The sequence below is a fragment of the Heptranchias perlo genome, chromosome 12, assembly GCF_035084215.1.
Source record: "Heptranchias perlo isolate sHepPer1 chromosome 12, sHepPer1.hap1, whole genome shotgun sequence".
Taxonomy (NCBI): Eukaryota; Metazoa; Chordata; class Chondrichthyes; order Hexanchiformes; family Hexanchidae; genus Heptranchias; species Heptranchias perlo.
The window spans coordinates 57,107,102-57,131,991 of NC_090336.1; the positions used below are offsets into that span (position 1 = coordinate 57,107,102).

General features: G+C 39.8%; 1 protein-coding gene across 2 annotated transcripts in view; it reads left to right on the top strand.

The window, feature by feature from the left end:
- zgc:101566 (Transmembrane protein 263-B-like) overlaps positions 1–24,123 on the top strand; it is a 178,170-nt gene extending 154,047 nt beyond the window's left edge. For both annotated transcript variants that reach the window (XM_067994162.1, XM_067994161.1), the window contains exon 3: positions 22,716–24,123. In XM_067994162.1, the coding sequence (XP_067850263.1) occupies positions 22,716–23,002 (287 nt within the window). In that variant the 3' untranslated portion in view covers positions 23,003–24,123. The remainder of the gene's footprint in view (positions 1–22,715) is intronic.
- Positions 24,124–24,890: the final 767 nt, after the last annotated feature.

Below are 24,890 nucleotides of genomic sequence, written 5' to 3' on the forward strand. Positions count from 1 at the left end.
TGTCGAACTTGAGTGGTGTTGGAGCTGCACTCATCCAGGCAAGTGGAGAGTATTCCATCACACTCCTGACTTGTGCCTTGTAGATGGTGGAAAGGCTTTGGGAAGTCAGGAGGTGAGTCACTCGCTGCAGAATACCCAGCCTCTGACCTGCTCTTGTAGCCACAGTATTTCTGTAGCTGGTCCAGTTAAGTTTCTGGTCAATGGTGACCTCCAGGATTTTGATGGTGGGGGATTCAGCGATGGTAATGCTGTTGAATGTCACTGGAGGTGGTTAGACTCTCTCTTGTTGGAGATGGTAATTGCCTGGCACTTGTCTGGCACGAATCTTATCGAATGCCTTTTGAAAATCCAAATAAACTACATCTACTGGTTCCCCTTTAGCTACCCTGCTAGTTACGTCCTCAAAAAACTCTAATAAATTTGTCAAACACTATTTCCCTTTCATAAAACCATGTTGACTCTGCCTAATCATATTATGATTTTCTAAGTGCCCTGTTACCACATCCTTAATAATGGATTTCAACAATTTCCCAACGATTGATGTTGGGCTAATTGGCCCCTCATTCTCTGTTTTCTCTCACCCTCCTTTCTTGAATAGCGGTGTTACATTTGCTACCTTCCAATCCATTGGGACCGTTCTAGAATCTGGGAACTTTTGGAAGATCACAACCAATGCATCCACTATCTCTGCAGCCACCTCTTTTAGAACCCTTGGATGTCGGCCATTAGGTCCAGGGGATTTATGAGCTTTTTATCCCATTAACTTCACCAGTACTTTTTCTTTACTAATATTAATTACTTTAAGTTCCTCACTCTCATTAGACCCGTGGTTCCCTGCTATTTCTGGTATGTTTTTTGTGTCTTCTACTGTGAAGACAGATACAAAATATTTGTTTAACTTCTCTGCCATTTCCTTATTCCCATTATAATTTCTCCTATCTCAGCCTCAAAGGGGCCCACGTTTACTTTCGCTACTCTCTTCCTTTTTACATACTTATAGAAGCTCTTACAATCTGTTTCATATTTCTTGCTAGTTTACTCTCATTCTATTTTCTCCCTCTTTACACAAGACAAGATCTAAATTGATAATGAGACAGGGTTAATTCGTAATCTCATAGTAAGGGATCCTCTGGGGAAGAGTGATTATAATATAGAATTTCACATTGAGTTGGAGAATGACGTACTTAAGTCTGAAACTAGAACCTTAAAGTTAAAGCCAATTACATAGGTATGAGGGGTGAGTTAGCTCGGGTAGATTGGGAAATTCGATTAAAAGATGTGACGGTAGATAAGCAGTGGTGAACATTTAAAGAAATAATTCATAATTCTCAACAAATATACATTCCATTGAGAAATAAAAACTCCACGGGAAAAGTGATCCATCCGTGGCTAACTAAAGAAGTTAAGGATAGTATTAGATTAAAAGAAGAGGCTTATAATGTTGCCAAGAAGAGTAGTAAACCTGAGGATAGGGAGAGTTGTGGAAACCAGCAAAGGATGACCAAAAAATTGATAGAGGGAGAAAATAGAATATGAAAGTAAACTAGCAAGAAATATAAAAACAGATTGTAAGATCTTCTACAAGTATGGAAAAAGGATGGAGTAACGAAAAAAACGTGGGTGCCTTAGAGGCTGAGACAGGAGAAATTATAATGGGGAATAAGGAAATGGCAGAGACGTTAAACAAATATTTTGTATCTGTCTTCACAGTAAAAGGCACAAAACATACCAGAAATAGTGGGGAACCAAGGGTCTGATGAAAGTGAGGAACTTAAACTAATTAATATTTATAAAGAAAAAGTACTGGAGAAATTAATGGGACTAAAGGCTACAAATCCCTTGGACCTGATGGCCTACATCCTAGGGTTCTATTAAATGTTGGTGTTCAGAGACATTTGGGTGTCCTTGTCCATGAAACACAGAAAGTTAACATGCAGGTACTGCAAGCAATAAGGAAGGCAAATGGTATGTTGGCCTTTATTACAAGGGGGTTGGAGCACAAGAGTAAGGAAGTCTTGCTGCAATTTTTATAGGGCTTTGATGAGACCACACCTGGAGTACTGTGTACAGTTTTGGTCTCCTTACCTAAGGAAGGATATACTCGCCTTAGAGGCGGTGCAACGAAGGTTCACTAGATTGATTCCTGGGATGAGAGGTGATCTCATTGAAACATACAAGAGTCTGAGAGGGCTTGACAGTGTAGATGCTGAGAAGCCGTTTCCCCCTAGTTGGAGAGTCTGGAACTAGGTGGCATGGTCTCAAGATAAGGGGTCGGCCATTTAGGACATAAGGAGGAATTTCTTCACTCAGAGGGTTGTGAATCTTTGGAATTCTCTGCCCCAGAGAGCTGTGGATGCTCAGTCGTTGAGTATGTTCAAGGCTAAAATCGATATATTTTTGGACTCTAAGGGAATCAAGGGATATGGGCATCGGGCAGGAAAGTGGAATTGAGGTCAAAGATCAGCCATGATCTTATTGAATGGCGGAGCAGCCTCAAAGGGCCATATGACCTACTCCTGCACCTATTTCTTATGTTCTTATGAAAATGGATCCAACAGAATATAAGCATGACATCACCATAAGAATAAGCTTTTGGTGATGGTCTGGCTATTCCAGTTGAGCTTCTGCACAAAGGTGACCGAAAGATGTTGATGGCCATGTCTCAGCGAAGATGGTTCCATTGAAGATCAGGGGAGATGGCTGGATTTTCCCCTTTCCAAGATGGTAATTACCCAGCACTTGTGTTGCGCGAATGTTAACCTGCCACGTTGGCCCAAACCTAAATGTTGTCCAGATCCTGCTGTAGGCTAGGATAGGCTGCTTCATTCTTGGAGGATTCAAGATTGGAGTTGAATGGCGGATTCATCAGCAAACAGCCTCATTTCGGGCCTTATAATGTAAGGAAGATCATTGATGAAGCAGCTGAAAATTATTGGGCTAAGGATGCTGCCATGAGGAGCTCCTGCAATAATGTCCTCAGGCTGTAGTGATTGGCCTCCATCAACCATGACGATCTCTCTCTGCACCTTCCTTTCCTCTTTTTTTAAAAAAAACCTTCTCCAAACCCAACTCTGACTCCAATCACTGGAAGGTTTTCCTCTTGGCCCCAATTGACCTCAGTTTTGCTGGAGCTCCTTGCGTGTGAAAAGAACACTTTGTTCCGGTTCAGCAATGATGTAATAAACCTTCTCAAGAACAAAAGTGATACTGGTAGATAAAAATCTTGGACACTGTTGAGATAGTTGGCTCTTCAGCAGGTGACCCTGAAAGATTGATTCCACTCCTTTAAAGAAATCAATCTCAATTTCCATGGGTGAAGATAAATCTTGTATTCCATTGTGCTTCTTGTCTGTGGCCACCGAATTCAATGCAAAAAATAGAATGGTAGCTTTGAAGTTAACACTTTCCATCAAATTGACCTGTAGAGAGGCATTGAAGTGGTAGCACATTGATTAAAGTTGAGAGCTTTTCTATCTGACTGTGCTCTCATCAACCAAAGATGTTGGTGAGCTTGCTGCGAACATTCTGAAAAGGGAATCACTTTACTTTACTGTGTGCTTTATTCTACTTCAGTGATTTCTTCACATTTTTCTATTGGAATCAGTTTTGCAAATCAGAATGGTCCAAATTAGAGGTGTAATATTAAGAATGTTGGACAACGGTACACTTTCCACTGAGAAATACTCAATGTCTATCTTACATGAGTTACTCTTCGGGGGAAAAAAACAGCAGCAGTTTTTGTGTTTTACATACAATTAAAATTTGTTTTGGTGTTTTCCTAAAGTGGTGGCTCCAAATTCTATTGCAACTTTTGGGAGCTTGAAAAAGAAAACCAATGAATATAAAAGTCACCTTTTTAACACGGTCAAGTTGGAGTTTGTTGAGCTTAACATCTGAAAGAGAAATGGGATTTTTTTTGTGCCATGTACCCAAAAATGTGAGCCCCCATAAATAAAAAATCAGGTGTACAACATTGTAGTCGTGCTATAATGAAAGAATTGGACCAATTAAGAAGTGCATTTGTCAGGGGCACCATTTCAATTCCCAAGATTACGGACTTGAACAGTCAATTTTATATGAAATCGAGAATTATTTTGAGAAACCTGGTGCATGTTGATGCATACAGATAATTAAAAGTAATAACTTTATATATTTTATATTGCATAGATATTACTTTTAATCTAACTAATTTGGGAAAAATTCAAACTCCATCCTAAAATGTCTAAAATTAACAGAATATTATACCAGATGATGTGATGATCATGTCTTTCATAAGAAAGACCTTTGTGATTGCAGCATCACATTTGTATACGAACAACGGAAGTACACTATTGTTGAAGTAGCATCTTGTATGTATAATGTGTGTGTATATTTTTGTTATAGGTGGAACTTTTCTCGTTCTCTTCCTGCCAAAACAAGTACAGACTCCTCTTTTAAATAGTCAGATTTTTTTCCTAACAAGATTTTTCCTCCTTTTTGGTCTCTTTATCCTGATCTGTGTGTCTATCTTACCTGTTCTGCAGTGAACAATAGACTGGTTAGACAAAATCTGTTAATGCCAGAGTCCCTTTGTGCCGTAGTCTGTGTCTGTGGAGCCCCCTGTTCACATTGGAGGGCAAGGAGGATAAATACAAATGTGCTGTAAGCCCAAGTGAATTAGGAAAGCCTTTCTTGCATCACTTAATTGAGTATTTTATTAATTTGATAGACATTGACTGGATTTTGAAATGGTTCCGAAATACGGAGCTGATAAACTAAACATTAATTGTCAAGTACCCCTGAAATCACAGACAATTAATTGGGAACATTCCTGTTGGATGGTGTCCTGGATGTTGAACCTAGCAGTCAGCAGTGTAAAATTTCACTTCCAGCAAGGGATTGTAGAGTACTCAGATGGTGGTAGGCTTTTTACATTGACTGCTCCAGGACAGAGAAGGATGGTAAGCCTACGAGAACAACTCCTGATGGAGCTGTGGAATAGTGAATCCCCGCTTAGTAAATAAATTTGACGCATGATCCAATTAGGATACACAATCAGTATGTTTGTGCAATATAAAGCACCTCATGGCTAAAACATACATTTGCTTGCTCATGAGTTATTTGCCCCAGCACCAGGAATTGTCATGGTACTCTATAGTCAAGATGTGCAACCAACTTTTTTGTAGCCTGGTAGAATGTAAAATCAGATAATTAACTCATTATTTATTAGTTATATTCACGTCAAAGATTTTGGCTAAAGTTCACGGTAGTGACAGCTGGTGACGTGTAATTGGAAAATCCTAGTACAGTGGGGAGTTTAAATTCATTCTGGAATGGTGTGCAAATAAAACTAATGACTGAGTAATTCTCTCATCTGGGTTGTTTTCTGTGCATCAGTACCTATGTGGGTAGTCAAAATGTAATAATCATAGAATAAAAATATGGTTTAGGGAGCCATGCCATGGTGTCTGTGGATTAATTACTATTGATACTATTTACTAACTCCTCCTGCACTAGTAACTCATTTCCTATTTCAGTTGGTAAGTAACATCTTCGGTGGCATTGGAAAGGTTAATAGTCCAGGCGAATAACATTCAAAACTTTTGAGAAATCACTGAAAGTTACTCTGTATTGCTGTATACCCAGAGCTCCCCACCTCCCAGTATTCATTGCTGAGTTCACTCCAGACTCTGATCCAAGTGTCTGAGGGGAAATGAGAAGGATAAATTGGTACATGAGTTACCTGGTTTGTGTTAGAGTTGTATTGGCAGTGACCTGTGAATGGGTTTCTTTGTTGTCCTATTGATGGGAAAATGGTCCATGCCATTAGAAGCCTTAGAATCACAGAGATTGCAGCACAGTCTGCCATTCAGCCCATTACATCCGAGCCAGTACTAGCTCTTCAATTGGAACACTCAACTCTAATATTTCTTTGTTCTTTCTATGTATCCTTTAGTATTCATTTTCAGATACTTCTCCAATTCCTTTGTACATGATATAGTCTCTCTCAATGGCCACTTGTAGTAAAGTATTCCTTGTTCTAATAACCCCTGTGGGTTACATTCTTTCTACATTGTGGGGAGGTCAATTTTTTGATATCAGTTCTATTTATTCAGTACCTTTGCTACCATCTGAGCATTGTACTCAAAAGCTCTAAGTTTAACATGTTGTGAAATTTGCACATTTTTATTACAGCAAAGTCACATGATTTTGACTTGGCCATCATTTGCTGTTCTTCAGTATTAGCCTACCTCGGTCTGTTAATTCCAGTTGATTCGTTTTCAATTATTGGTTGATCCTTGCTTCCGGTTTTAAAATCCGTATCAAATGGATCTTGCACTGTTACACAGCTTTTGAAAATATTAATCATGCTCCAAACTCAGCACAAGGACTCAATGCGGCTGACTCATTCACTGGAAAAGTGTCCTGGCTGCCAGGATGTCTATGCTTTATTCCAGCCACAGATAGTTGCGGTTGCAGTTTCTAATGCATATACACTTTCAGTTCCAGCTGAGACTCCTGAGGACAATGGCTATTTTCCTGATTCCTTTTCAGAAGGAGGAGGTAGATTGGGAGGGGGAGGAAACAAGGGTTTTGCTGTTCATTTGGCTTTCATGGGTAGGGTCAGTATAACATATTGCTGCTTAGTATGTTGATGAGACCTCTGCAGTTGAACATTGTCAGAATCATAGAAATTTACTGCACAGAAGGAGGCCATTTGGCCCATTGTGTCCGTGCCAGCCTAAACCCACTTTCCAGTTCTTGGTCCATAGCCTTGTAGGCAATGCCATTTCAAGTACTTTTTAAATGCGATGAGGGTTTCTGCCTCTACCACCCTTTCAGGCAGTGAGTTCCAGACCCCTACCATCCTCTGGTTTAAAAAATTTCTCCAACTCCCCTCTAATCCTTCTACCAATTATTTTAAATCTATGTCCCTTGGTTATTGACTTCTATGCTAAGGGAAATAGGTTCTTCCTATCTGCTGTATCTAGGCCCCTCATAATTTTATACACCTCATTTAAATCTCCCCGCAGCCTCCTCTGTTCCAAAGAAAACAACCCCAGCCTATCCAACCTTTCCTCATAACTAAAATTCTCCAGACCTGGAAGCATCCTCATAAATTTCCTCTGTACCCTTTTTTGTGCAATCACATCTTTCCTGTAATGTAGTGACCAGAACTGTACGAGGTAATCTAGCTGTGGCCGAACTAGTGTTTTATATGGTTCTAGCATAACCTCCCTGCTCTTATATCCTATGCCTCAGCTAATAAAGGAAAGTATCCTATGTGCCTTTTTAACCACCTTATCTACCTGCTACCTTCAGGGATCTGTGGACATGCACCCCAAGGTCCCTCTGTTCTTCTACACTTTTCAGTATCCTACCATTTATTGTGTATTTCCTTGCCTTGTTTGCCTTCCCCAAATGCATTGCCTCACACTCCTCTGGATTGAATTCCATTTGCCACTTTTCTGCCCACCTGACCAGTGCATTAATAACTTCCTGCAGTCTACAGCTTTCCTCCTCACTATCAACCAGACGGCCAATTTTTGTATCATCTACAAACTCCTTAATCATGCCCCCTACATTTAAGTTTAAATCAATGATATATACCACGAAAAGCAAGGGACCTAGTACTGTGCCCTGCGGCACCCCACTGGAAACAGCCTTCCAGTCACAAAAACACCCATTGACCATTACCCTTTGCTTCCTGCCACTGAGCCCAATTTTGGATCCAACTTGCCACTTTCTCTTGGATCCCATTGGCTTTTACTTTTCTGACCAGTCTACCATGCGGAACCTTGTCAAAAGGCTTGCTAAAATCCATATAGATTACATCAAATGCACCATCCTCATCGACCCTCCTGTTCGAACGGTGCACATTCTCCATTGTCCTAAGGAGTTGCTATTGATGAAAGATATTTAGTGGCTGGATTGGTAATCTCAGGAGACCAGCGTTCTTGATGGATGTTTATGACTTGTCCAAGAGCGTGGCAGCGAAGCTTTTCTTTTTGTCAAAATGGATGTTTGTGGTATAAACTGAGCTGCAAGGTTTGGGTGGAGATTACACAGAGTAATCATGGGAAGATATTTTTGTACTTTTCCCTCCCTGTTTTATTTTAAACTGGAGGAAACTTGTATTTTCACTACCTCCAACAAATATGTATCAGTATTCTAACAAAATAGAATATTTAACCATTTTGCAAAAATTATGATAATTGCCATTCCATTTCTTTCATATTGCCCAGGAATGGAACACTTTTTTGACTATTATTGTGTTGACCATACCCTGTACTCCCAGGTAGGGCATAGCAAGGACCAAATACAAAGCAAAGCTCTGTCTACTCCACCCCAGGCCTTAACTCGAACTTCAAAAGAACATTCCCTCCTGTTGCAATGTTTACTTTCATATTTCCCACACCTTATGGGTTCTCTGAGTGAGATTAGTAATTAATGGAAAGAACTTGCATTTATATAGCACCTTGCATGACCTCAGGACATCCCAAAGCACTTTACAATTAATTAAGTATTTTTGAAGTGTCGTCACTGACATAATATAGGAAGCACGGCAGCCAATTTGCACACAGCCAGGTCCCACAAACAGTAATGAAATAAATGACCAGATCATCTGTTTTAGGTGTTGGTTGAGGGATAAATGTTAGCCAGGACTCCCTGCTTTTGTTCTAATAGTGCCATGGGATCTTTTGCGTTCACCGAGAGGCCAAACGGGGCCTCAATTTAACTTTTCATCCAAAAAGCGCCTCCTCCGACAGTGCAGCCCTCCCTCAGTGCTGCACTGGAGTGTCAGCCTAGATTGTGTGCAGAAGTCTATGGAGTGGGACTTGAGCCCACAGCATTCTTACTCAGAGGCTAGAGTGCTACAACTGAACCATACAGCAAACTGAGAAGTTACTTTTATCAAATCAGTCTGTGCTGGATTTGAGCCTTCCAGAGGTGGGTGGACTGTGTGCCATCCCTCTCCTTTTACCACCACCCCCCCCCCCCCCCCAAAAAAAATAATAATCATGCCACTCACTTCAGGACTAATGGCTAACTTGGAGTCTAACTAGTTGGTCATATCTACAATACCTTGTTAGCACTTGGCAATCATTAGGTAGAAAATGGCCACCATTGAAGCTAAGGTCCAACATGAGATCCAGTTGTGGAAAAATCAGTGATGAGGAAAGTACTGCTGCAATGCATACAATTTAACTGAAATCTGCTAGATATAAAAAGCGCACACAGAGCACAGAAAATTATAAATGCAGCCATGAGATTATTAATACCTGCAATAACATTTTGTTTGAGTATAATGGTTATTACCCCAGCTTTGACAGTCTCACCAATTCTTGCTTCTTGGGCTAAGAATCAGCACCTCCAAGTCATTGATGATCATAATGGTTTCCTAAATGATTTGCTATGCAATGGGTTCTGTATAACTCTTGGGAGTTGTATTGATCATAAACCATTCAAGCTCTCGTTTTACTTTCTGGGATTGTCTCAATTTGAACTGTAGCTTTGTGATTCCCTATTTATTATTCTCCTCAAGTAGATTTCCCATGGCGTTACTCATATATAGTCTGAGACCTGGAGAGCAATTTCTGATGTTTACTGCTTTCCAGTTGTATCCTAAATGCAACACTGGTTTGCGCACCACTGTAATAGTATCAAATTTACTGATAGACACAAAGGGTTGAAATGAACACACCTTTATTCTTCCTTCTCCAAAACCCCTTATGCTTTTACATTATAAAATATGCCTCAAGGGAAATGCAAGTACTTTATTTTTGTTTATTCTTCCCTGCTCCCTCCTCAAAACATATCTTTCATTTTCTCAGGTCCTTACTTAATCAAGATTGAGGTTTTCAGCTCTCCCTTATTTCTCAGTGGATTGGTAGTTCTTCCTTAAGCTGTAATGCTGCACAACATTGTGTCTCCTATAATGAGCACTTCAAACAGATGGTCATTCACTATGATCTGAGCATGACTGGCTCAAGCCACAATGTCTCAGCTCAGCATTGAAGTGCCTCATAAACATCCCCTCTTGCCTGGCAGAAAAAGCAGTCCTTTTTAGTACCTTGAGACGTTTAACTACATTAAAGGCACTATATAAATGCAAGTTTTTAGTACCTCAAAAATAATCCTCCTCTCAAACAACGCTTTCATCTCTGAATTTTATTTAATAACTTAAGCTGTATAAACCCTAGAAAAAATCTTTATTTTCCTCCCATTTGTGCCTCATGAATGATTGTACTTTTTTGCCTGCAGAATCAGAGATTTACAACAGAGAAGGAGACCATTACGTCACTGCTGACTCTTTACTCCAACAATCGAAAACTAATCCCACTGCCCCACTCTCCCCATAGCCCAGTGTTTACTCTGCTTTAAATATTTATCCAATTTTTCTTTAAAAGATGCAGTGGTCTCTGCCTCAGCTATTCCCCATAGCAATTCCATGCGCCAACAACCCGCAGTGTAAAGAAATTTCTACTAATTTCTCTACTCATTTTCTTAGCGACGGTGACAGTTTTAAATTGATAATCCCTTGTCATTGACTCCCCAACCAGAGTAAATAGTCTTTCCCTATTCAATATATCAAAGCCCTTCCTAATTTTAAAAACATCTACTAAATTTTCTCTTGGCTTCCTCTGACATATGGAAATATTCCAGTATCTCATCCCTCATCTTAATTATAGATTCCCATCCCTAGCATCTTCCTGGTGAGTCAATGCAGTATGCTTTCTATGGGTTTAATATCATTTATGTTGTGGGATACCCAATACTGCACATAGTACTCTAACTGTCTAATCAATATTTTGTACAAATTTATCATTACTTCTTTACCCTTGTACTTTTTATGCCCTTGTTTATAAAATCCAACCTGCACTCTCACTTTCAGGAAATTAAGCATTTGAAGCCTTAGGTGTTTATCCACACCCTTCATTGTCATTCCATTAAGTATATATTCCCATTCCTTGTTTTTCCTCCCAAAATGCATTACCTCACATTTATCCACATTAAATTGCATCTGCCACCTATCTGCCCATTCTGTTAAACCAGCACTTACCCCTGGGGTACACCACTTCTAACCTTCTCCTATCCCAGAAATACCCATTCACCCTTATGCCTGAATTTTTCTCGTCACTTTATCGAATGCCTTTTGAAAATCGATATACACAACATATAGAGCATTTCCCTTAATCATTCACCTCTTCAAAAAAAACTCTACTTATGTGACATTATTATAGTGCACTTTGCATTGTAATTGCGCATGAAAGGGGTGAAATCCTCAGTTCCCGTGATGCTCCTCTCTCGATCTAAGACACATACATGTACAGATAGACAGACACACACTTTAAACATGGACTTTTATTGGATCATGAACCAAAAGTGGCAGTAATGGAAATTCACTGATAATTTCATGTAATTGCTTAGGTTCAAAGGTTGTATTTTTAATGCCATTGCCACCTCAACTGTGCCATACTCCTGTAATACTATGCACTTTTGTAAACTGTAAGAAATTGATTTTTACTAGTTCACAATACGGCAAGACCTGTAGTGTTTCTAATATTTACAGCAATCTTGCTGCAGATTAAGTGTGACAGAAGTTCCTTCATTGCTGTTACACAACAAACTTACTGAAGCAATATGTCATAATTTACTGATACTGAAAAATACAGATGTCTGATTGTAAATGTATATATGTAATATTCATTACCACTTTACCTTTCTAAAACCTCTTAATTATTTACATTTTTTTTGCCCTACCTCCCATGTGGGTTTGCAGTATTTGCTTATGGTCTTGGTGTTGTTGAACAGGAGTAAGGTTGAAAACTAGAACACCCATGATGTATTACGCACATGTACACACGTGCACATCAGGGCCCTGATTCTAGATTTACATTGCAACTTTAGTGTTTGTGGAAAGTGGAAACTGCTTCATACCCACATTAAAGTTGTAGTGTATATGCATCCAAAGCAATTATAAACCACAACAACAGAAGCAAAATACTGTGGAATCTGAAATAAAAACTGAAAATGCTGGAATCACTCAGCAGATCAGGCAGCAACTGAGGTTCTGATGAAAGATCATTGATCTGCAACATTAACTTTGTTCCTCTCTCCATAGATGCTGCCTGACCTGCTGAGTGTTTCCAGCATTTTCGGTTTTTATTTGATAAAGCACTGCAGTCAGACTTAAAATGCAATACACAGCTAATCGTTTAAACATTACATGTTCTAAACGAAAGACCTTTGATTATTTAGATAGGTATTTGTTTTACATTGAATGGGAATATCTTGCGCAGTTCAGTAAGAAAAATTGAAGATTATTTTCTTCCATATTTGTTGGAGACCATTTGACTACAACTTGCATGTTCATTATTTCACAAGTCATTGATATGAGGTGTCAGCAATGGCTCAGTGGTAGCACTCTCACCTCTAAGTCAGAAGGTTGTGGATTCAAATCCCACTCCAGAGACTTGAGCACAAAATCTAGGCTGAAACTCCAGTGCAGTACTGAGGGAGTGCTGCTCTGTCGGAAGTGCCATCTTTTGGATGAGACGTAAATTGAGGCCCTGTCTGCCCCCTCAAGTGGATGTAAAATATTCCGTGGCACTATTTCGAAGAAGAGCAGGGGAGTTCTCCCCGATGTTCTGGCCAATATTTACCCCAGATAATCACTAAAACAGATTATCTGGTCATTATCACATTGCTGTTTGTGGGACCTTGCTGTGTACAAATTGATTGCTGCCTTTTCTACATTACATCAGTGACTACACTTCAGAAGTACTTCATTGGCTGTAAAGCGACTTTGGGACATCCTGAGGTAGTGAAAGGCGCTTTATAAATGTTGGTCTTTTTTATATGAAAGGCACTGTGGTTACCAAAATCGTCCAAAGGAATGCGAGCTGCTTACACGGTAGCTGCTAATTCAGTGTTCTAATAAATTAACAAAGGTACTGAATTCATTGTGGCTGTCTAACTATGGTGAATCAGCCTGCAGTGATTTTATCGCATAGCAAAAATTCACTCGTCTTCACGGTGTAAATCATTATGTTCCTCTGCAGCGAAGTAATTTAACATTTAATTGTGTAATTGGGATGAGTCCTGCTGAATCCAGTTCCTCACCCAAAAATCCTCTGAGCCTAGATTGCCATCAAAATTGAAAGAAAATCTTTACATCTGAAATCCAAATCAATTTTCCTTTTGCAATTCATTTTTGGCTACTTGTCTCTAATCTAAACAGTTTGAATTTCTTTACTACATTCCAGTTGGATATAATTTTTCACCTAGTTTGAGCTTGAACCATATTTTTATATTTAAAGGGGAACTGAACCAAGATCTCGAAGTAATTCCTTTCATTGCATTACACCCTTTCTGTTTCATTGTTTTCTAACAATCTCTCACTCTGATCATAGCACGCCAGGCTTACTTCTTTGCCTCCTCAGTTGCCATGACATCTTTATTTCTTACAAAGACTTCTGAGTATCTTTGGGTTTTGAGTGACACAACAGGAGAAACAGCTGTCTCTCAAATTTAAAACAACTGGTTACTGGGAACACAGAAAATCTTGAAATTGTATGAAAGTGCCAACCACAGTGATAGATTTTCCATAATCTAACGCATACTCCCACAGCCATAGTTCAGCAAGTGATGGTTAAAAGAGAAAGGAAGTGTACTTTGAATACAGATTAACCTCCCTCCTCCATAAAAGCATTTGTTAAAAATTATTTTAAAAAAAATACACTCCCACTTGATGGGAGATATTTCCAGTTGCATCAATTGTTTTCTTCTTGGAGATTCTCCATTTCAGAACTCCTCTCACTGCAGTGTCACTTACTGCAAGCAGTTCAATAGGAAATCCTGCAGATCAGGATAATTTCCAGCCCTGAATACCTATCAGGTGTCCAGGAAGGGGAAATTCAATACTAGCCAGGTACAGCTGTGTACTAAATTAGTACTGAAGCTTCCTTCCTCTTCTCCTCTTGCACATGCCAACCTGTAAAACTCATAAAAGCCAACAACTCAGAAACAGCCCTGAATATAAGACAATAACATCTACTGACATTAAGTGTGGTGGGGAAATGGCATGTCATACATAAAGCTGCAGGTAAAAACAACATTTCATTACTTGTATAGCTGAAGACTGTGGCAAAAATTGCAAGGACCTTGCATCATTTCTTGCAGAGTTTACAAGCGATCGTGGATTTTTGTTTGTACTCTGTTACTAAATCTTATAATTAAATTGCAGTGGTGACACTCTGCATGTTTACCTCCCCCACTCCCAGTTCACAGAGACACTCTTCTCCCCATTCCCCCTCTTTATTCTGGCATCTCCCCCACCCCCCACCGCTTGCCTAACCCTCCTCAATTCATGCTAGTGCTCTTCTCCCACCTTCTCCATTTCATGCTGGTACTCTACTTCCCCCTCCCTCCCTCTCCCCACCCCCACCAATAAGAATTCCTGCACTGAGGACCAACAGGGGTTAGGAGAAGCGCTAAAGAAAAAGTTTCCTCGTGTCGCCTCTGGTCCTTTTGCAAATTACCTTAAATCTGTGTCTTTTAGATACCAACCCTTCTGCCACTGGAAACAATTTCTTATTTACTCTATCCAAACCTTTTAATGATTTTGAACACCTCTATCAAATCTCCCCTTAACATTCTCTGTTCTAAGGAGAACAACCCCAGTTTCTCCAGTCTCTCCACGTAACTGAAGTCCTGCATCCCTGGTACCATTCTAGTAAATCTCTACTGCACCCTGTGTAAGGCCTTAAGCTCCTTCCTAAAGTGTGGAGCCCAGAATTGAACACAATACACCAGTTGGGGACGCAACCAGTGTTTTATAAAGGTTTAGCATAACTTCCTTGCTTTTGAACTCTCTGCCTCTATTTGTAAAGCCAAGGAACCCGAACGCTTTTTTTTAACAGCCTTCTAAGCTTGTCCTGCCACCTTCAAAGACTTGTGTGCATACACCCCAGGTGTCTCTGTTCCTGCACCCCCTTTGAAATTGTACCATTTAGGTTATATTGCCTCTCTCCATTCTTCCTTTCAAAATGAATATCTTCACTCCTCTGTGTTAAATCTCATCCGCCATGTGTCTGCCCATTTCACCAGTCTGTCTATGTCCTTCTCACTGTTTACTACATTTCTGAGTTTCGTGTTATCTGTAAACTTTGAAGTTATACACTCTATGCCCAAGTCCAGGTCATTAATATATATCAGAGCAGTGGTCCCAACATTGACCCCTGGGGAACACCACCCTCCAACCTGAATAACAACCTGCTACTCTTCTTTCTGTCCCTTAGCCAGTTTTGTATCCACACTGCCACTGACCCTTTAATTCCATGAGCTTTAATTTTGCTAATAAGTCTATTATGTGGTACTTTATCAAATGTCTTTTGAAAGTCCATATACATATCAACCACACTACTCTCGGCAACCCTCTCTGTTACTTCCTCAAAGGACTTAATCAAGTTAGTCAAATACAGTATGCCTTTAACACATCCATGCTGGCTTTCATTTATTAACCCTTTTTTTCCAAGTGCCAATTAATTTTGTCCCAGATTAATGTCTCTAAAAGCTTCCCCATCACTGACGTTAGGCTGACTGGCCTGTAGCTGCCGGGTTTATCCCTCTCTCCTTTGTTGAACAGGGGCCTAACATTTGCAATGCTCCAGCCCTCTGGCACCACTCTCATACCTAAGGAGGATTGGAAGATTGTGGCCACAGCCTCTGCAATTTCCTTCCTTACTTCCCTCAGCAATCTAGGGTGCATCCCATCTGGACCGGGTGACTTTTCTTTGAGCGCTGCCAACCTTTTTAGTACCTCCTCTTTATCTATTTTATCCTATCCAATTTCTCTACTACCTTCTTTACTGTGACATTGGCAGTATCCTGTTTAGTAAAGACAGATGCGAAGTTCTGATTTAGTACCTCAGGCATGCCCTCTGCCTCCACAAGATGATCTCCTTTTTGGTCCCTAATTGGCCTCACCTTTCCATTTGACTACCCTTTTACTATTTATATGTTCGTAAGACTTTTGAGTTCCCTTTTATGTTACCTGCTAATCTATTCTCATACAGTTTAATCTGTTTGCTTGTACATTGAACATTAACTTCAAACAAATTTTCAAAGGAAGACTATTTCAATAATTTGAATGTAATGTGTTGTCTTTTTCATATAACATTTCATGGCCATGAGACCATGTATGATTTAATGTAAATGCGCAGCAGACACATACAACTAATAGTGCAAATCCGTTTTTAAAGGGGGAATTTTCACAGTGAAGTGTATGCCATTGTTTGGATTGGGGAGACTAAGAGCCCTATTCATGTTCATCCTTACATGGCATGTAACTGATGCATTTCAGTGTGATTTATACCATTGTGACTTGTATTTGGCAATCTCTTTGTTTGCAAACACTCCTCTTCGAGTTGGTGCCCTTTTTATAGCATAGTGGTTATGTTACTGGACTAGTAATCCAGAGACTTGGACTAATAATCTGGAGTCATGAGTTCAAATCCTGCCACGGCAGCTGGGGAATTTAAATTCAATTAATTAAATAAAATCTGGAACAAAAAAAATCCATCAGTAATGGTGGCCATGAAACTACCAAATTGTCATAAAAACCCATCTGGTTCACTAATGTCCTTTAGGGAAGGAAACCTGCCGTCCTTACCCGGTCTGGCCTATATGTGACTCCAGACCCACAGCAATGTGGTTGATTCTTAATCGCCCTCTGAAATGGCCAAGCAAGCCACTCAAGAAGGTGGCTCACCACCACCTTCTCAAGGGCAATTAGGGATGTGCAACAAATGCTGGCCTTGCCAGCGATGCCCACATCCGATGAACGAATAAAAAAAAAAGTTATTCCTCCGGGTAATATTAGTACTTCTACAAGAGCTGGAGAAAAACTGGCTCTGTTTCTTCTCTTCTGTAGTCCCAGAAAATATGGGCGTTCAGAACAATTCTACATAAAATCTGAAACCGCTCCAATAAGTATTTTCTTTTTTATATATATTAAAGGGGGAATTTTCCCCCTTTAAAACTTAATACAATTTGCATTTGTAGAATACTGTACAGGGTAGAAAACTGAGAATGAGTGTTATTCTCAATGCAGTCCTGAGGGCGTGCTGTCTTTTCATGAGATGTTAAATTGAGGCCCCCGTCTGCCTGTACAAGTGCATGTAAAATTCCCCATAGCACTATTTGAGAGGAGCAGTGGCGTTCTCCTTGCTTTCTGGCCAACATTTATCGCTCAGCCACCACCCCTGAAACAGTAACTGTTCACTTATCTGTCTCATTGCTGTTTGTGGGACCTTTCTGTGCGTAAATTGGCTGTGATGCGTTTTGGGATATCCTGAAGATGTGATAGGTGCTACAAAAATACAAGTTCTTTTTTCTTTTCCATTTCTTTCTCTTCCTTTCTCTTTTTCTTTCTCTTTTTCAGTTTTTCTTTGTTTGTTTCTTTCACGTACAGTCACTTCACCTTCAATATAAAGTCATGTGTTGATTAAATTTACAAGGAATGTAGAAATCAAAGCTCAAGCTACGTGCTATGATGCCAAAACCATTTGGGGGCAAGCGGGGTCAGTGCATATGACTTTTGGATCACCGCTCCACACACAAGAACCATAATGAATGGAACTGAATCCATTTGCAGCTAGCAAACCAATTTTACAATGCCTGTTGCTTAGGAATAAAGAGGAATGGAGGCATTGGTGAATAAGCTAATTGATGTTCTTCTGAGGTATTGTAACTGGTTAAAGGAGCAAATAGACCAATAATTCAGTCACGATAAATAGCATACGGTGTATTATTATTTTGGGTTCTGAGAAGTCTTTATCATTAGTTTTCTTCAGCTCATCCGTAAAATTAAGAAAAGAGGAAATCAACCTACTCAGCCAAAACTTGCATTCTGTGAACCAGCAGAATTTAAGTTTTAAAATCCTGGATTAGTGTTTTTTGTTGTGATTCTATTGGCCCAAACGAAGCATTAACACACTGAACTTGCAGATCAGGTTAAACAAAAAGTCTGATGAGTATTGAATGACATTAAAAAAATTCCAGTGTTGTTGAATGAATCACTCAGCCTCCATGTTCACTATCTCTAGCAAGGTGAACTTCTGTTGCCTCAGACATACATCGCCTAATAGTGCACTGTCCTGCTTCACTCATAGGAGTTTACTTGAAGAGTTTACTCAGAATAGGTTCAACATTTATATATAGTAGGTATAGACTAACATTATAAACTTAATATGCATCGGTTAAATGATGAAGGAAGTTGAACAGTTTTGTATTCTTGAGATTTAGTTTTATTCTTCGAAATTCATGAAAGGAAAGAAGAATAATACACATTCATTGGAAGTCAATATAGATGATGCATTGTGATTCTGGTGCAGGGAAAAAATGCACTAAGCTTGATAGAGCAAGGAAAGACCATTAGCAGAAACATGCATTGACACGTAAAACTTCTGGATTTATGGGACACATCAGTGTAATTCCACAGTTACCTGTTAGCATCTGTGCTGCCAAGCAATTGCATTGATAGTGGGAAAGAGATACTTGGAGATCATTTACACTTCTGACATTGATGTCACATGCAAGAGAGATTCATTGCTGGAGGAGTGAGTTTTTGTATGACTTGTGACTACAGCATTTGCTGGAGACTTGAATCTATATCATCATTTCTGAATGAACTGTGCAGCGTAAACTTTCCTTTACATTTCATTTGAAGGTCAGTGGGGGTTGGAAGATTTAATATGACATTGAAGCAGAGAGTTAAGTAAATGAATGTTGCTCAGATTAGAGAAGGTTGGAAGTGGCATAACCCAGGGGTGAGTGGGTTCACCTTTGTTCTCATTATATACAGATGATTCTACTTTGGCATAGGGAGCACAATCCCAAAAGTTTGCTGACAACACAAAAGTAGAGGGTTTGGCAGACAACAAGGAGGACTGTAAAAGACTTGAGAAGACAGACGGGTTAGCAGACAGGTGGCAGATGCAATTAAATGAGAGTGTGCATTTTAAGAGGAAGAACAAGGAATGGGATTATACAGTCAATGGGATGACACTGAACTGTAGCAAGAAATATAAAAACAGATTGTAAGAGCTTCTAAAAGTACATAAAAAGAAAGAGAGTAGTGAAAGTAAATGTGGATCCCTTAGAGGCTGAGACAGGAGAAATAGAGATGTTAAACAAGTATTTTTGTGTCTGTCTTCACAGTAGAAGACACAAAAAAAATACCAGAAATAGTGGGGAACTAAGTGTCTAATGAGATTGAGGAGCTTAAAGTAATTAATATTGGCAAAGAAGCATTGGACAAATTAATGGGACTAAAAGTCGACAAATCCCCTGGACCTGATGGACTACATACTAGGGTTCTAAAAGAGGTGGATGCATTGTTTGTGATCTTCCAAAATTCCCTAGATTTGAGAACGGTCCCTGTGGATTGGAAGGTAGCAGATGTAATATCGCTATTCAAGAAAGGAGGGAGAGAGAAAACAGGGAACTACAGGCCAGTTAGCCTGACATCAGTTGTCGGGAAAATGCTGGAATCCATTATTAAGGACGTGGTAACAGGGCACTTAGAAAATCATATGATTAGGCAGAATCAACATTGTTTTATGAAAGGGAAATTGTGTTTGACAAATTTATTAGTTTTTTTGAGGATGTAATTAGCAGGGTGAATAAAGGGGAAACCAGTGGATGTAGTATATTTGGATTTTCAAAAGGCATTCGATAAGGTGCCATGCAAAAGGTTGTTACGCAACTTAAGGGCTCATGGGGTTGGGGGTAATAGCATGGATAGAGGATTGATTAACGGACAGAAAACAGAGAGTTGGAATAAACAGGTCATTTTCAGATTGGAGCAGGCTGTAACTAGTGGGGTGCTGCAAGGATCAATGCTTGGGCCTCAGCTATTTGCATTCTATATTAATGACTTAGATGAAGGGACCATGTGTAATGTATCAAAGTTTGCTCACGAAACAAAGCTAGGTGGGAAGGTAAGCTGTGAGGAGGGCACAAATAATCTGCAAAGGAATATAGACAAGTGAAGTGAATGGACAAGAAAGTGGCAGATGGAATATAATGTGAGGTTATTCACTTTGGTAGGAAGAATAGAAAAACACTTTTTTAAATGGTGAGGAACTATTAAATGTTGGTGTTCAGAAAGATTTGGGTGTCTTTGTACATGAAACACAAAGTTAACATGCAGGTACAGCAAGTAATTAGGAAGGCAATGGTATGTTAGCCTTTATTGCAAGGGGGCTGGAATACAAGAGTAAGGAAGTCTTGCTACAATTGTACAGGGCTTTGGTAAGACCACACCTGGAGTACTGTGAGCAGTTTTGGTCTCCTTACCAAAAGAAGGATATACTTGCCTTCGAGGCGGTGCAATGAAGGTTCACCAGATTGATTCCTGGGATGAGAGGGTTGTCCTATGAGGAGAGATTGAGTAGAATGGGCCTATATTCTCGAGTTTTGAAGAAATTCTTAGAGGGTTTGACAGGGTAGATGCGGAGAGGTTGTATTCCCTGGCTGGAGAGTCTCGAACTAGGGAACAGAATTTCAGGATAAGGGATGTGTGATTTAGGACTAAGATGAGAAGGAATTTCTTCACTCAGAGGGTTGTGAATCTTTGGAATTCTCTACCCCAGAGGGCTATGGATTCTCAGTAGTATATGAGTATATAGATGCTGAGTATATTGAAGACTGAGATCGATAGATATTTGGACTCTCTGGTAATTGTGGGATATGGGGATCGGACAGGAAAGTGGAGTTGAGGTTGAAGATCAGCCATGATCTTATTAAATGGCGGAGCAGGCTCGAGGGTCCGTGTGGCCTACCCGTGCTCCTATTTCTTATGAACGATATGGATGAACAGAGCCATATGGCTTCAAATGTTTAATTTCTGAAAGTGCAAGTGCAGGTAGATGAAGCCATAAAAAGGCCAATAGCATCTTGGGTTTTATAAACCGGAGTATAGAGTATGAGTAATAAATTTATACAAAGCAGTGGTTAGGCCAGTTAGAGTACTGTGTAGTTTTGGCACCCCAATATATAAAGGACTTTAAAACCATAGAGAGCATACAGCATTGATTCATGAGGACAATGCCAGGGATGGAAAACTGCAGCTTTGAGGAGAGACTGGATAAAATAGAACTAGTTCCACTGGAACAGAGATGGAGAAGAGATTTAATAGAGATTTATAAAATTATGAAGGGTTTTGATAGGGTGAATAAGGAAAGACCATTTCCCCTCAGGTAGGGAGTCAGTGATGAGGGGCGAACAATTTAAAATTATCACAGAGAGTGAAAGAGGTTAGGAAAAATCTCTTTACACCGAGGGTTGTTGGAGCATGGAATGCTTTGCCACAGGGACTGCTTGAGGCAGAGACCATTGCATCTGTTGAGGGAAAAATGAATAATTTGAAGAGGATACAAGGCTATGGGAGAGTGCACAGCAGTGGGATTGCTTTTGGATTGCTCTCGCAAAGAGGCAGCAGAGACATGATGAGTCCTTTTGTGCTGTAAACTTCCTTGGTTCCAAGTACATCTGACCGTCCTAGGAAGCACAAGTACTCAGGTGATCACTTTCAAACAACTTGCACTGTGGTTTGATGGTCTGTGGCTTAGCATTCGCCATTTCCCATAGAATGCATTCCTGATCCCAGGTACGTATTGATGCAGATGGCACGGAAGGAAAATCAGAGACCCAGTTACTGAGACCTGCCGCGCCCTCTTTCTCTCCAATTGCCTTTTATATTGGCACTGTTTTAATTTGGATTCCAGGAAATTGGTGTCCATGAGCAGGCTCCTAGCCTTTACACTGATGAATCCAGCTCCCTTATCCTAGTGGGAGCCTGATTTATTTGTGCAAATGCCAGGATCTGGCTCACAAATGTTGATCTCCTGGCATCCAACCCAAATGCCAGTATACATAAAGCATTTTTAGTTATTAGCTCTAGAGTGACCGAGGCCTGGGAACAAATCTCAAGCTTGTCCAGTCAGCTGCCGAAGAAGCGTAATAGAAGAGCAAAAACAAATCCTGCGATAACACAGGTCTCAACCTCTTGTAGTGAATCTCAGATAGTGTTCACTCACTCAATATTGGACCTTCTATGCTACCTGATTCTGATTATAGAAGATGATAGACTTCATTAGATACTTCATAAGACTGGTTGATCTGATACTTAATAAATACTGGTGCAATAAAAAATTAACTGCAGATTAGGAAAGCTGTTTCCTCATGAGGAGAAAAGTCATCAACAGTAATTTACTACCTCACATTTGTAATTGTTTTATTTTGCACTGTTTGACTTTCTTTGAATTCAGTGTTTTAATCGCGACTGTGAATTACAATTGCACGCAAGTCATCCAGTTTTGATTTGGGTATTGTGCCTGCCACAGGTATAAATGTTGATTTGAAATAGAACGCACTGTGCACTCAATATCAATGTAATCCATGTTGGTATAGTCATGGATTAGTAAAATTGACTGATTTAAAATGCTGGAAAAATACCAGTGGAATGACAAGTCAGCTGGCAGTTATGACTAGTGCAGTTGAGCGATAAGAAGCTTAAATGTATTTCAATACACTGTTAATTTATTTTTCGTTTTCTGTTTCCACTGCAGGCCCAGGTCTACAAATAAATGTATTATGAATGCTATTTTGAAGCTGCCTGGTTTTATTTATAACAATCTACTTTTCTTCTTAAATTGTTTCCATAGAACCCAAGAAGGAACATACCGTACAGGAGCCAGGAATGATCTGGAGAATGACCGGTGGCCTTTACAGCATCACAAAGGGAGCCGTGGGTGCTACACTTGGAGGTGTGGCATGGGTCGGAAGCAAAAGTCTGGAGCTGACCAAAACAGCCGTGATCACCGTACCAGCAGCAGGTGTCGGCTTGGTGAAGGGAAGCATGTCTGCAGTGACCGGCGGTGTCAGTGCTGTAGGATCAGCTGTTGCCAGCAAGGTTCCTTTTACACCCAAAAAAAAGGACAAATCTGACTAAGTGACGCAGTTTTTAGGGTACGTTTTCCTTAAAATATTCATCATGATTTAAGTATACCTGGACATGCTTGGATGCAGTGCCATGGTATATGTTTTTTAAAAGGGCAACCAGTGAGGTATGTGCTACTAGAAAACTCTGCCCCCTCCCTGCAGTCCTCATGCCATATCTCTTCACTGTGTGTGCTGTCAATGACCACCTGAGCAGTTGTTCCCATGCTACACCGTCCATTAACAAGGTATAGCAGTATGCTTCTGGGCTTCTGCTGGCATAAGCATTGGCAGCATAAGGATGGTCATCGCACCAGATCTATAAAGAACATATTCCCAGTGGTGATGCTTGCAACTAAAATCTACAAAATGTTTTTTTTGGCAAGGGGGAAAAAAAGACATATGTTACCAACACCAAAAGGAAACTAGAAACCCCCATTGTATATATTTATTGGTTCCTGTAGTATTTTGTATGCTTGTTTTGTTCCTGTTAATTATAATGGGACTAATTTTCAGTATTCAGGTTTTGCTTTTTATCTATTTGGAGTAGGACACTATAGGGGTGAATATTGCTTCAGTTGTGTTGGTGGCAGAAAATTTTGAATGTTGTGTTGGGAACAGTCAGCATCCAGTCTACAAAAGTATTTCCTACAATGCAGCAAGTCAGGTTTTTTTTGCTTGGTTGTGCTCCTCTTTCATGTGCCTAACTAGGTCGGTTCTGAGAGCGACATGCAGCTGCAGCAATACAATGCTTTAGTTTAGGTTACATGTTACCGTGTGTAGCCTTATTCCTCACTGTAGTTTGACTAATGTTACTTGCTATAAATGACATTGGCTCAGCAGGTCATTACAGTAAAATGTTGTTTATGACCATGACACCATTGCTGTTCATTCTTTTTCCTTTTCATGATGCTCCTTGTTTACCTTCCCATCACCTTTCTGTACATCTGAAATTTCTGTAATGTGTTTATGCATTAAGACTGAAACAGACAATTGATTGCTGTTAACCAAGATGCGAAACGTTTAGTTTTTGTTTATAATAGAACTATTTTTGCAAATATGACACCTGAAAGCTATGAATTAGACCGTAAGTCTGTATTTTAATGGAAATAAAGTTTGAAAATCTCAAAATAACATGTTTGGAAGTATTCAGCTTTATATAATTTCCACATTATCTCCTAAATATGAGTCCATTTACAGACAATGGGCAAATTACATTTGTATCTTTTTAATTTGCTGGAAAAATCATTTACCATTAAACCTGGGGAATAGGTCACATCATTTGAATTAAGTTTATTAAAAAGTCATAAAAATGGAGGAATGATATCAGTATAAGATAGTTAAGGGAATGGAGACAATAGATCTGGAATATTACTTTAAAAGAAAATGCAAGAATAAGATAAAGGGACATAGGTTCAAGAGGCAAATTTTGGACCGAAAGCAGGAAATTCTTCGTACAAACTGATCAACGTATGGAATAAACTTCCAGAAAGAGCAGTGGAGGAGAAAACCCTGGAATCTTTTAATGAACAATCGGATGCTGAAATGGTGGGAATTTAGGCTCTGGATGGATGAGTTGAGATGGGCCAATTGACCACCTTCATCCATAATTATCTTGTGAAATGGATCTGACTTATAAACTAGCTCAAATAAGTGGGTTTGACCAGCACCTCCAGAGGGAGACTGCCATTAGATGCTGACCTCCTTTCTGAACATCAGCAGGTACAGCCTGTCCATACATATGGGTTTTCACCTGCTGGTCTGTATATCTTCCCTCGTTAATGGGGGCGGTGTGGCAGCTAGAAAATGAAGTTTCAAACCATGGCTTAAAACCAACTGTGTGCAATTTTGCAAATGTAAAGATTTTCTGTATACGTAGGAATAGTAAGCAGCGTAGTGAA